The 12,459-nt window shown below is 31.8% G+C and overlaps 1 protein-coding gene across 1 annotated transcript; it reads left to right on the forward strand.

Moving 5' to 3' along the window:
- Positions 1–7,848: 7,848 nt before the first annotated feature.
- LOC106693330 (odorant receptor 67c-like) lies at positions 7,849–9,810 on the forward strand. Its single transcript, XM_014440437.1, has 5 exons — positions 7,849–8,207; positions 8,284–8,676; positions 8,740–8,947; positions 9,543–9,698; positions 9,769–9,810. The coding sequence occupies exons 1-5, from the start codon at positions 7,849–7,851 to the stop codon at positions 9,808–9,810; spliced, it is 1,158 nt and encodes a 385-aa protein (XP_014295923.1).
- Positions 9,811–12,459: the final 2,649 nt, after the last annotated feature.

A 12,459-nucleotide genomic window follows, 5' to 3' on the forward strand; every position in this document is an offset into this window, starting at 1 on the left:
TCTTTATAGTAATTTTTTTTAGTTCTCTTCAAAATTGCATACTTTTATTTATTCAATTAGAGAAAATATTTTAAATATATTTGAATGATTGTATACTTTCATAATTACAGTTTTTTAAATTATTTATGTTTTTATTCATTGAAATCAAATTTTATACAGTAATTTATATGGAAGTATATCTTTATTTATAGTAATTACTTTTTATCAACTTTTTAATCTAGTTCTTTTTAAATATAAATATTTTCAAATATATACCAAAATTATTTACAAATTTTTAAATAGTGACCATGTTTTTTAACTTCCCGCTAAGAAAACCGACGATTTTCAAAAAATTCGGGAAGTTATTGTTTGCACCCCGATTTTCGAAAATCGAGTTTTCATCAGATGTCGACGTTTTGAGGTCCTAGGAAGCTATTCTGACTATTTTCAGAATGATGTCCGAGTGTGTGTGTGTGTGTGTGTGTGTGTGTGTGTGTGTGTGTGTGTGTGTGTGTGTGTGTGTGTGTGTGTGTGTGTGTGTGTGTGTGTGTGTGTGTGTGTGTGTGTGTGTGTGTGTGTGTGTGTGTGTGTGTGTGTGTGTGTGTGTGTGTGTGTAAACTCTTTGTAACTTTTGAACTAATGAATCGATTATGATGGTTAAGGTGGCAATCGAAAGAGCTTGTCGGCCATCAACTTTTCTAAAAATTTCAGATCATTAGATCGAATAGACTCGAAAATATTTGCGAATTACGAAAAAAAAAAATTTTTTTTTTAGTTTTTTATTGATTTCTCAGAAATGACTTATACGATCGACTTAAAAATCTAATCAGCTCTATTACTCAATAAAACGCGTCGATTGCCACCTCAAACATCAAAATCGGATAATTCGTTCGAGAGTTATCGCGGGAGAAACAAATGGTGAAAAACAGTTTTTTGCGAATATCTTTGAAACAACTCTACAAAATAATTCTGAAATCTATTCAGCTTTAGAATCTATTAAAACGCATCAATTGCTACCTCAAACATCAAAATTGGCTAATTTGTTCGAGAGATATCGTGGGAGAAAGAAATGCTAAAAATGGTTTTTTTCGAAAATAATGGTATACAAAAGTATTTTTGAGCTCGAAGAGCTCGAAAATGTATTTACAGCGATGTTTTCGAGCTTAAGGAACTCGAACACAGCGGGAAGTTTCGGGGCTGGCCCGCAGGGTCAACCGATAGACAAATTTTTTTTACTGGTTTATAAATCTAGAGATTTTTTTTACGGGGACTTTTTTTATTCCGTCATTTTACAACTCATATTTATTATTTTACACTTAATTAACATAAATATATTTTGAAATATCGAATTTTCTTCTTACAATTTACTGTTTTTTAAATTTTTACATTTAGTAGAAAACTAGTTATACATAGTTTTATTTTCAGAGATTTCTTTTTTTCCTATGCTATACTGTCCGATAAAATCTAATGGCCAATATTATATATATACATTTATATTAATTTATTTATTTATTGAGACTGACTTAATTATTAAAAAAATTTCACTTCTATTGTGACCTTATGTCTGTGAGGCTCACTCGTTTTTTTTTTTTTTTTAAGCACCCTAATGCATAGATATATGTATTTAATATATACTAGACTGTTTCAAATAAAAAGACTATTTTTTTAAAGAACATCACAAAATCAAAAGGGTATCTTGAAGCATGGCACCAGTTATAATTTGAGCTCTTAATATTAATACGAAGAGATGGCTATTTACAATTTTCTATTTTTAATTCAGTAATATGGTGAAAAATTCATAACTTCCAAACAAGGAAAGATATAGAAAAATTATATTAGAAGATTTTATACTCGCTGCGCTCATACGAGAAAGATGTATGTACTCGTTCTCGTTGAGAATGCGTCATAACCCAAGATTTGTGTCACCAATACAAGCATATCATAAATCCTCGTTATAATCCTATGTATCGAAAATAGCTATTTTCTGTATTGTTATTTGTTCGGAAGTTATGAATTTTCCACCACGTTACTGAAAATAAATAAAAAATTATGATCAGCCATCTTGCCATATCTAGGTTAAGAGCTCAAATTTTAAGTGGGGTAATGTTTCTAGATGTCTTGTTGATTTTACGTTCTTACAAAAAAATAGTCCCTTTGTTTAAAACAGTTTAATCTTTACATAGATTTCTAAAAAATAATGACTTTTGAATGAGTACCCACATGATATACTTCCCTGATTAAAAGAAACGATTCGAAACGATTTGCTATGTTAAATGTCCATAAAAATGGCGGTTCAAAAGTATTAAAATATTTAACATAGCAAATCGTTTCGAATTGTTTCTTGTAATAAAGGTTATATTAAGCATGCAGATATGCTATATATATATATATATATATATATATATATATATACAAATTATTTGTAAATTAGAAATAAGTCGCGGTTGTTGGTACTCATTTTAAAAGGACTTTAATTTTTTATCAATTAATAAACAGAATACTTTTCATTTTATAGTTTAGTAAAATATATGAATAAAATATTTTCAAGTGTCATATTTGTACAGTTTACTGTAAGTTCACTTGTATTGTGTACATTGTCGTTTTTATTATCTCATACAGAAACAATGACGACGAATTTCGTTGGTTATTTTGGATTTCTAACTGCCATGTATGTTCAAATATTTTTGCCCTGCTATTGTACCCATATGTTGACTACCGAAGTAAGTGTTTTTTAATTATTTAAAGATATACAGTAGGACCTCGTTATAAGACTGTTCCCCTCAAACTCAATAAAAATTTTGCGACAAAATTTCGCCATAAGACTAACGACCAGTACGACTAAAACGAGATAAAATTTACATATACATAATGATTGTAGATTAAATAATTTATTTTCATAAAGAATACTTAAAATTTTGTGACATCACATCATTAATTAACAGAAAAGAACGACAAAATTCTGTTTACTTATGATTATATATAAAATAGATTTACTGTATAATAGAGTAGAGTTGAATCAAATACATAAATAAAACACAAAACGGCGATAGTTTTATAGCGAAGTTTGGGCGCAAATGCTGTTAAGCACAATTGTGGGGGTACCTCAATTCTAAGAATTTTTTTCCGTACAGCCCCGAGCTAGTGTCATAACAAGGTCCTACTGCATTATCAAAGATACCATAAAAATAATAGGTTACGATTTTGTACACTGTAAAAAATAAGGTACTGCCGTCAAACTTCCTAAGAATTTGACAAATTTCTTCTTCAGTGAAACCAACTTTGTTTGAGCTAACAAAAAATAGTTGCTGGCCTGCAAAGTCAACCGGTTTCCAGATAATTTTATAAGAAAAAACTTATTCAGTAATATCAAAAACAACAATGTTAATTCAAACGAATCGATACCTTTATTCAAAATATTCTCATTTGAATCAAAGAATATTGTCAAGCGTAGAAGATTCGACCAGCTCGCGCATTTAGCTGTATCCAAGCGAAGTACTTGAACCGAACGAATATGGTTTGACGTCAGGAGTTTTTTTTCACAGTGTAGGAAATTCAATTTTCTACAAATAAGGTCTCTATTCATTTTTCTGTTGAATTAATATTTTAGCTACAAAAATATGTATAATAACTGAGACACAAAAAAATGATTAAGAAAATTCAATTTTTTTTAATAGTAGATAATTTATAAATTATTCATAATTAATTGACTTAAGCCAATAACCGTAAAATGTTCCTTAAAAATAAGAAAAAAAATACTCTGCACTGGATTAGAGCTGAGGATCTTCGGATTACAAACGAATACCCTAAAAAAAAAGATTTCTTGGCACCAGAAAAGTTTTACTTGTTCCAAAAAATTATTCGTATTATAAATTGAAAACAAAAGTTTTTGTAGGGTAAGAAAATTTTTGTTTTCAGTTTATAATGCACAATATCTACTGCGCTAAAAAATTCTCATTTTCTGTGTTAGTTAAGATTAATTATAATTGAACAGTTTTATGATATTTTTCAGTGTTTAAATTTGAGTTCTGGAGTATTTGAAACAGACTGGTTCAAATTAAGTACTAATGTAAGAAAATCAATCATTATTATTGTAAGCAAATGTTATAAACCAGTTTTGATAACAAGCAGTTTTTTTATTGTTTTATCTCTTGAATCCTTTACTAAGGTAAGCTCATTATTTGTATTTATTAATCAAAACTTATCAAAATCAATTAAATTTTTTTTTTTTTTTAGATTATTAAACTTTCATATTCTATTTATAATATACTAGACTAAATTATAAGATTTGAATGATAAATAAAATTTAAGAAAGTATATCCCTAGCAAATCCAAATTACAGTAAATCCACCGTAATTTACGGTAGGCTTACAGTAAAATATGGTAGCTTTCTCGTAAATTAGGTCCGCCAGGGATTAGTTATGTAGATCAATAGAAGAGTAAAAGCGCTTTAAATATGAGTACCAATATGATGTACTTATTTTCAATGGTTACGAATATTTATACTTATATATGATATGCTTTTATAATCGTAGATAACAAGTAGAGGTTGGTGATACTCATTTTAGAGCGCTTTTAGTGGTCTATTTACTAACACTGAAATTAAAAAAAAAAAAAAAAAAGGAAAATTCCATAAATTTTATAAACAAATACATGTAAGTACATTATTTGAGATTTAGTATGTAATTTGATACAGTCTTTTAATAATTTTTTTACCACATAGAAAAAAATAAACTTTAAAAATTGATGTTTGAAATTATCACCTTGAACCGGGGTGTCAATGTAGAAAATTTTAACATTCCTTACAATAAATTTTATAATACGTTCTATAAATTTTTAATGTTTAAGTTACGACTTTTTAAGTTTAAATATTAATTTTTTCTGCATCGACAATAAATTTGAATATTTATCTTGTAATTACTTACTTTAATTATAAAAGGAAGAATTACTTATTAGAATGATAGTATTTACTGATCACTTTATCACTATACTGCTTGGCGTTTCTCAATTTATATATGCCATTGTTTTCCGTGCATACCTGTAACGAAAGTTTAAATTCCTGCCCTGTTTAGAAGGAAAAAAACCGTTCATTTCCTCAATTAGAAAAGCCCTTAATCGATACAAAAACTAAAACATCATCTAAACCTGAAAAATCATCATCAAATCAAATTGAACCTTTTTCACAAAATTTATTTGCGTTCAATTGCCATTTGGCATAATTACTCTACAGCTTTAAATTGATCCTACAAACTCTTGGTGAAATCTTTCATAGATTTTCTCAGATTAATTCCAAGGACCCTAAAAATTATAATAAAAAACAAACCGTCAATTAATAAATAAGAACAACCACGGAAAATAAATTGTATAGTTCCTGGCAACAACAACTGGAGCTCCATTTACCACAGGCTGTAGTATGACATGAGACAACTCTAAATTGTGGTTAGATTTACTACAATATAGTAGTTAAGCGACAACTATCGAAAAAAGTAAGATATGCCACAGCATGCGGTATTTGTAACTCCAATTGTAGTTCAATTTACTCGATATGCGGTATATAACCTAAAATTTTCATAAATTATTTTTAAAAATCACTTATTGAGTTATTTGTATATACTAAAAATGGTAATTATTTACAAATAGAGTCCACCCATGCTGGGCCATGTTAAATTTTTTTTTTGATCAAATCGATCAATTTTTTTTTAATTGTTCATTGTTTTATGTACTTTTAAAAAAAAATTCATCAGTATTATCAAAAAAGATAAAATAGAAATTTTATCCAAAAACATGAAAGCCAATTTTTTTTCCAACTTTTAAAGGCAAAAAAGCTATCGAAATCTTAATTTTTTTTCTCACGACATTTGTTATCATAAATGCGCCGTAAGAACAAGCAGAATAAAAAAATCTGGGCGTCGGTTGACCCTGCGGGCCAGCCCCAAAACTTCCCGCTGTTTTCGACCTCAAAGAGCTCGAAAACATTAGTGTAGATATATTTTCGAACTCTTCGAGCTCGAAAATGCTATCACATGCAATTGTTTTTTTACGATTTTTTCAAGCTCTAACAAGTTACCTGTTATGCTGAAGTTTGAAAATTTAAGAATCGAAAATCATCAATGAAGCGGTTTTTAAAATTTAGTTCCTGATTATGTTCAGTAAAATAAGTGTATTAAGGCAGAAATCAATGTCGGGGATCAAAATCAAGATTTAAATAAGTTTTGACTCATGTAAGAAACAATAAAATATGAAATATCCGATAAAAATATTAAAAACTACGTTTTATCGATTTTTTTGTTGATAATATGATTTAAACTGAAAACCAAGTTCGATGACATTATATGATCAAAAGAAACCATAAAAAAGATGAGTTGGTATGATATCAGGCACATATTAGTACGTTATATTATGATTTATCCGGAAAAAATAACATAAAATGTTATTTTTTTAACTTTTCAACACCGATATCTTTTGAACTAATCAATCGCTTTTGATAGTTGACATGGCAATCGGCGTGTTTTATTGAATTCTAGAGCTGATTAAAATTTGAAATCGATCGCGTCAGTCGTTTCGAAAATATTTAGAAAAAACCGTTTTTTACCATTTCTTTCTCCCGCGATAACTCTCGAACGAATTATCCGATTGAGATGGCTAAGGCGGCAATCGATGCGTTTTATTGAGTACTAGAGCTGATTAGATTTTGAAGTCGATCGTATAAGTCGTTTTTGAGAAATCAATAAAAAACTAAAAAAAAAATTTTTTTTTTTTTCGTAATTCGCAAATATTTTCGAGTCTATTCGATCAAATAATCTGAAATTTTCAGAAAAGTTGATGACCAACAAGCTCTTTCGATTGCCACCTCAACCATCCAAATCGATTCATTAGTTCAAAAGTTACAAAGAGTTTACATACATACATACACACACACACACACACACACACACACACACACACACACACACTCGGACATCATTCTGAAAATAGTCAGAATAGCTTCCTAGGACCTCAAAACGTCGACATCTGATGAAAACTCGATTTTCGAAAATCGGGGTGCAAACAATAACTTCCCGAATTTTTTGAAAATCGTTGGTTTTCTTAGCGGGAAGTTAAAAAAATTAAAAATTGTTAATTTTTGGGTTTTAAAAAAGTCAGATGATTATTTATGTGACGCTTTAATAATTGAATATACACAACAGATTAACCTCAAAATGGCGAAATAGCGGGAAGTGCTCCTTCTGTAGTACTCTCAACTCCCGCCTGGAGTATTTAATACTGCAGTGTGCAGTATAATTAACCGCAAGATAGGAGTAAATTCAACTTATTAACTTAGTAAAATTTGTCGCATATTTAGTAACTTTCATCATTTATATGGTATTTCTAACTACAAACACATTTACTGCAACCTTGTAGTAAATGATACTACATATTATTTTCCGTGACATAATCAAAAAAAAAAAAACTTAAGAGCAAATACTTAGAAAATTTTTACCGATTATAGTCTTTCTTCTTTGCACGCGAGTCGTATGTAAATGCGTAAAAAGCATCCCTCTATAAATTAGTGACAAACCTGAGAATCGATAGATTGAATTGAACTCCTCGTGGAAGCTTCAAAGACTGCGAAATACTGAGGGTTCCAAGTCGACGCACTTCACCCGCGCATCTCATAAATAATCACATTTATTATTAACTCGCCTCATACAGCTCCCGGAATATTGTCCTCCATTACTCAATTACACAATTTGCATAATTATTATCAACCGCAATTGTTTTACTGGCAATTTATCCACGAAAATAATATCAGTAGACATATTCTTAGACATTCTGGCGTTTCGGAAAATTAACGGATGACTCCAGACTCTATTAGGGTTTGTCTTTTAAACAATGAAAGTATTGACATTTAACTTCTTTCTTCTCAGTATCACGGGGGTCTGGAAACCGCGTCGGTGGGGTGGGATAAGAGCTATTCTCTATTACATATACCAAACTTTCGTAGTAATTATCAATCTAAAATTCTTACTATCCAACATTATGGACCTTAAGTTAGAAAACGTCAATCTAGAAGCCTTCGCAGACAACTTGTCATTGATCTTCGCCTTGTCTATCACCCAAAAAAAAATAAACTGCGTAATTGAGAATCGCACCAGCATTAAACACATCATCGACTTGCTCCACAGAAATCCCTTCAAGCTTCGAGATCAACAAGAAGAACTAATTTTCTCCCAATTCGACAAATTTGCCAGGTAAATGCCTCATTCGCAGTTCGAATTCTGTTTGAGACATTTTTTATTTTTGTTTTTTTTTTTTCTTGTTTTATAGATCTATATTCACATGCTACGTACTCGCACATACTGGCTTCCTATCGATATATTCCTTAGGCCGTATGACTTTAATGGATCCGCCCCACATTCTTCCTTACAATGGTTGGTTCCCCTACAATTACACTCGCACAACTAGAACCTACTGGACAACGGCTGTTTTTCAATTCTACGCAGTATTTAGTCTAGGGTTTATTGATTTGCTACTAGACCTGTTGCTGCCCTGTATAATATGTTATATGTGCGGACACATTCACATTCTGCGTTACAGGTTTCAAGTTATGATAGAAACATTGCTAATCATGTCAGAAAATAATGAACCTTATGGTAAAATCGTAGCAGCTGAGCGGAAATTGATGGCTGAGTGGGTCAAATATCACATCGATATCATAAAGTTTGTACACTTTTTGTTTTTCAAACAATGAAAAATAAAAAAGAAAAAAAATCACATTTTTAGTTTAGTTAAATTTACCAACGATATATTTGAGGGTGTGATATTTGTGCAGTACACTGTAATTTCCCTTCTTCTCTGTACGATTGCGTACTTTCTGTCACATACTAAATCTGGGACGATGATGAGTTTCGCTGGTAGCTTTGCGTTTTTGGCTGGAATGATAATTCAAATACTGTTACCGTGTTTTTTTGCTGATCAATTGACTATTGAGGTAAGAACTTAATTCTAGATTAATTCGATCAATAGATCGATGGTTTAGCTATTTTAGTCTAACGTCCTTATAAGACTAAGGTCGGTACTCATAGCTTGGACTTACAGCTTAAAATCACCTCACCCATGTTATTTAACATGGGGACGATGATCTTAAGCTAGCTACAGCTGTAAGTCCTGACCGTCCTCACTATGAATATCGGCCTAAGCATATTTTCTTCGGTAAAAATATTGGCAGGGTGCACGACGAAAACGACATTTATCGACCTCACTAAATTATGCTCTGTAACCTTTGAAAAATAGCAAATTTTTATAAAAAAAAAATTAAAATTAATGACCGTTAAGAAATATAAGTACAATACCACCTTTGAAAAGGTCTAATAAATATTACGGATTGTATTGAAAAAAAGTAATGAGGGAAGTTTGATCCCCCCCCCTCCCTCGCCACTAATTATTTTTGTGGCTTTTAGACATCGGGAACAAAAGTCGTTTTGATTTATCTTCAACAATTTTATCATAATTTTGTCACGATTAAAAAAGAATGGGGTTGCTAGAAAGATTATCAAATATTCGTTGATATTAATGTGAAATTAAAGTTTTTAGATATATCTAAAGGAGTATATAACACAAATTGGTACAAGTTGAGTAACAATATCCGTAGATCGGTAGTCATCATTCTACGAAAAGCTTACCAACCTGTTACAATAACCAGCATTTTCTTTATAATTTTATCTCTTGAATCTTTCATGAAGGTGATTACTTTATTTATTTCATTTCTTATATTTATTATCAATAATTATTATCTAAAATAAATTTTTTAAGGTCATTAAAGTTGCGTACACTATTTACAATGTGCTGGAGTAAAATTTAATATATATAAGTATAGTCAGAAAATAAATAAAACAATTAAGCGACAGTATTTGTTGAACAAGTGGTGATAAATAAAAATGTTGATATTATGGATTAATTATTGGTCTCAATTTTATTTCTCCAAACCGGCATTTGAAGATCGAAATAATGTAAAATGTACATGTGGAGAAAATAAATTGGATGTATGCATTGTCAATTGTAAAAGCTTATATAAAATTATATGCGCTTTTGAACGACACGAGATTATTTTTTATAGGTCGTGAAATGTACTAATATATATATATATATATATATATATATATATATATATATATATATATATATATATATATATTTGAAGCAGGGGCTGTTGGTGCTCATTTGAAAGGGCTTACAATTTTTAATAAATTTATTGATATATAAAACATTTCTTTTCACTTTCAAATCATACACATAAGGAAAAGAAGGGAAAATCCAAACGTGCACTACTTGCTCATTCAAAAAATACATAAAAAAATATTATGATGATAATGATGATGATGATGATGATGAGGCTCACGGTGCATGTTGTGCGATCAGCGGGGATTCTGTTTACCCCGTGGCGCATCGTAGGTTAACTCTCCAATGTAAAGCCAAACTGATTTCAAGATCATTCTAAACCCAGAAGTGCTCCCCTTAACCAGCCCTTCTTGGATGAGGCCTACCCACTAGCTGGGCAGAGCACCGAGATTCCAAACGATGACGACCTTGGTGAACAAGACTGCATTTAAGTGGATGGAGGAATTACGAGCCGATCTCTTGATGTGCGATCATAACAGTGAACGGGAGCGAAAAGGCTTCATGGCTAGGATGCATGTTCTCTGGAGCAATATGCACCCTACCCATAGCCATTTTTCACAACAAAATAGAGTAGAAGCTTTCTGCTCCGAGTTGTATGGTGATCAACCTAACTTGAATCGTGACACTTTAGCTCTCAACGACTTTGAAGCATTCTGTTGAGAACATTGAAACGACAATGCTGATGAAGAAAGCCCTGCAGTTAGTATGAAAGAAGTTCGTTCAGCTCTGAATAATGGTAAGAACTGGGCTGCTCTGGGTCCAGGCGGCATTAACTTATTTTGGTGGAAGAAATTTACTTCTACCCATAATCATCTAGCCCGGATTTTTACATCGTTTATCAGAGGTGACAAACCTATTCCGTACTAGCTTATAGAAGGGCGAACCGTGCTCATCTAAAAAAAAAGTGATTTGTCTGACCTGCCAAACTACAGGCCTATTACCTGTCTGAAAGCGGTTTATAAGATTTTTACTAAGATCTTAAACAATAGCAGTCTGGAGGTGATAGATCCTGTGTGGCAGCAGATATACGAACAGCGTAGCAGTAAAAGAGGCCTGTCAGGTTGCAAAAATAATCTGTTAGTTGATCGTTGTATTATTCAAAACGCAATCATCTATCAGCACAACCTGTCAATGGGTTGGATAGACTAACACAAGGTATTTGGCTCAACACCTCATGAGCTTATTCTATTTTTGCTCAAATGCCTTGGGGTCTATCGAGATACAGTGGGATGCATTCAGTATATAATGCAGCTTTGGCGAACACGGTTCCACATCTCATATGGAAACGACAAACGTATGATTGAAGTTGTGCAGTACAAAAGAGGAGTCTTTCAGGGAGATTGACGGGAATCCTATGCAATATGTCTCGAAAATCAAAACAACTCTCTGCAGCGAGTATGTGTCAAGACTACGGAAAATCTGGTAATCAGATCTTTCCGGAAAGAACAAAGCCTCCGCAACAAACATACTTGTTGTCCCGGTACTACTCTACTTTTTCGGTGTCCTTAAATGGGCCCGAAAAAAGCTTAGAGATCTCAGTATCAAGACGCGTAAAATTGAGTTCTCATCACCTGCTGAGTATAGCATCACGATTAATGAAGAAGACAAACACCAGATGTATCAGGATCTCCGATTTGAAATTGGCAAACTTTATCCAGGCTACCGTGTCAAACTTGTCGTTCTTATTGTTAGCGTCCTTAGAGGGATCACTTTAAAACCAAGTGTGCAGTCGAAATTAACACACTTGCCAAATAACATTGAAATGTCACAAAGCAATCTATAGATTTTTAACACACCGTGAAACGTATTCTAAGTAACTACAAAAAACTATAGTTTCGTTTATGGCCTTAAACATAGAACACATTTAATACGGGCTAAAATAATACACTTGTAATACACGTGGTTTTAGAGTGTATGAAACAGTCTTTTGTGTCTGCATTAACTAGAATACCAACTTGTTCGTCGCAAGTTAAGTTTCTGGCATCGCGAATGTAGAAAGTTGTTATCCTCGAATCTTTCCGTCTACATATGCAACAAAACTTGGCCTGCTGCGCTTGCTAACCATCTTGTCGATTAAGCATCGCAGCAGTAACTGATGGCGGCCAGGTTCAGGTACGGTCCTCGTAATTTAAGTCCAAACCAAGGCGAATTTGCCTTGGTTTGGACTTAATTAGCTTACTTAGTCACGATTTAAGACGACCAAATCTAAATCAAGTTTTATTTTTGACCTGGAAATTTTTTAAAACTACTAACCAAATCCTTAAACAAATATAAATGTATGTGCAACCATTAGGGGACGTAAGTCTCTGTGCCAATAAAATTATT

This window comes from Microplitis demolitor, chromosome 4 (assembly GCF_026212275.2).
Source record: "Microplitis demolitor isolate Queensland-Clemson2020A chromosome 4, iyMicDemo2.1a, whole genome shotgun sequence".
In the NCBI taxonomy this organism is placed as follows: Eukaryota; Metazoa; Arthropoda; class Insecta; order Hymenoptera; family Braconidae; genus Microplitis; species Microplitis demolitor.

Bases quoted from the DNA above. Each gene is read 5' to 3' on its own strand.
- LOC106693330 (XM_014440437.1), top strand. From the start codon at position 7,849: ATGAAAGTATTGACATTTAACTTCTTTCTTCTCAGTATCACGGGGGTC. The intron at 8,208-8,283 runs GTAAATGCCTCA...CTTGTTTTATAG, and splicing joins CAATTCGACAAATTTGCCAG to ATCTATATTCACATGCTACG. The intron at 9,699-9,768 runs GTGATTACTTTA...AAATTTTTTAAG, and splicing joins CTCTTGAATCTTTCATGAAG to GTCATTAAAGTTGCGTACAC.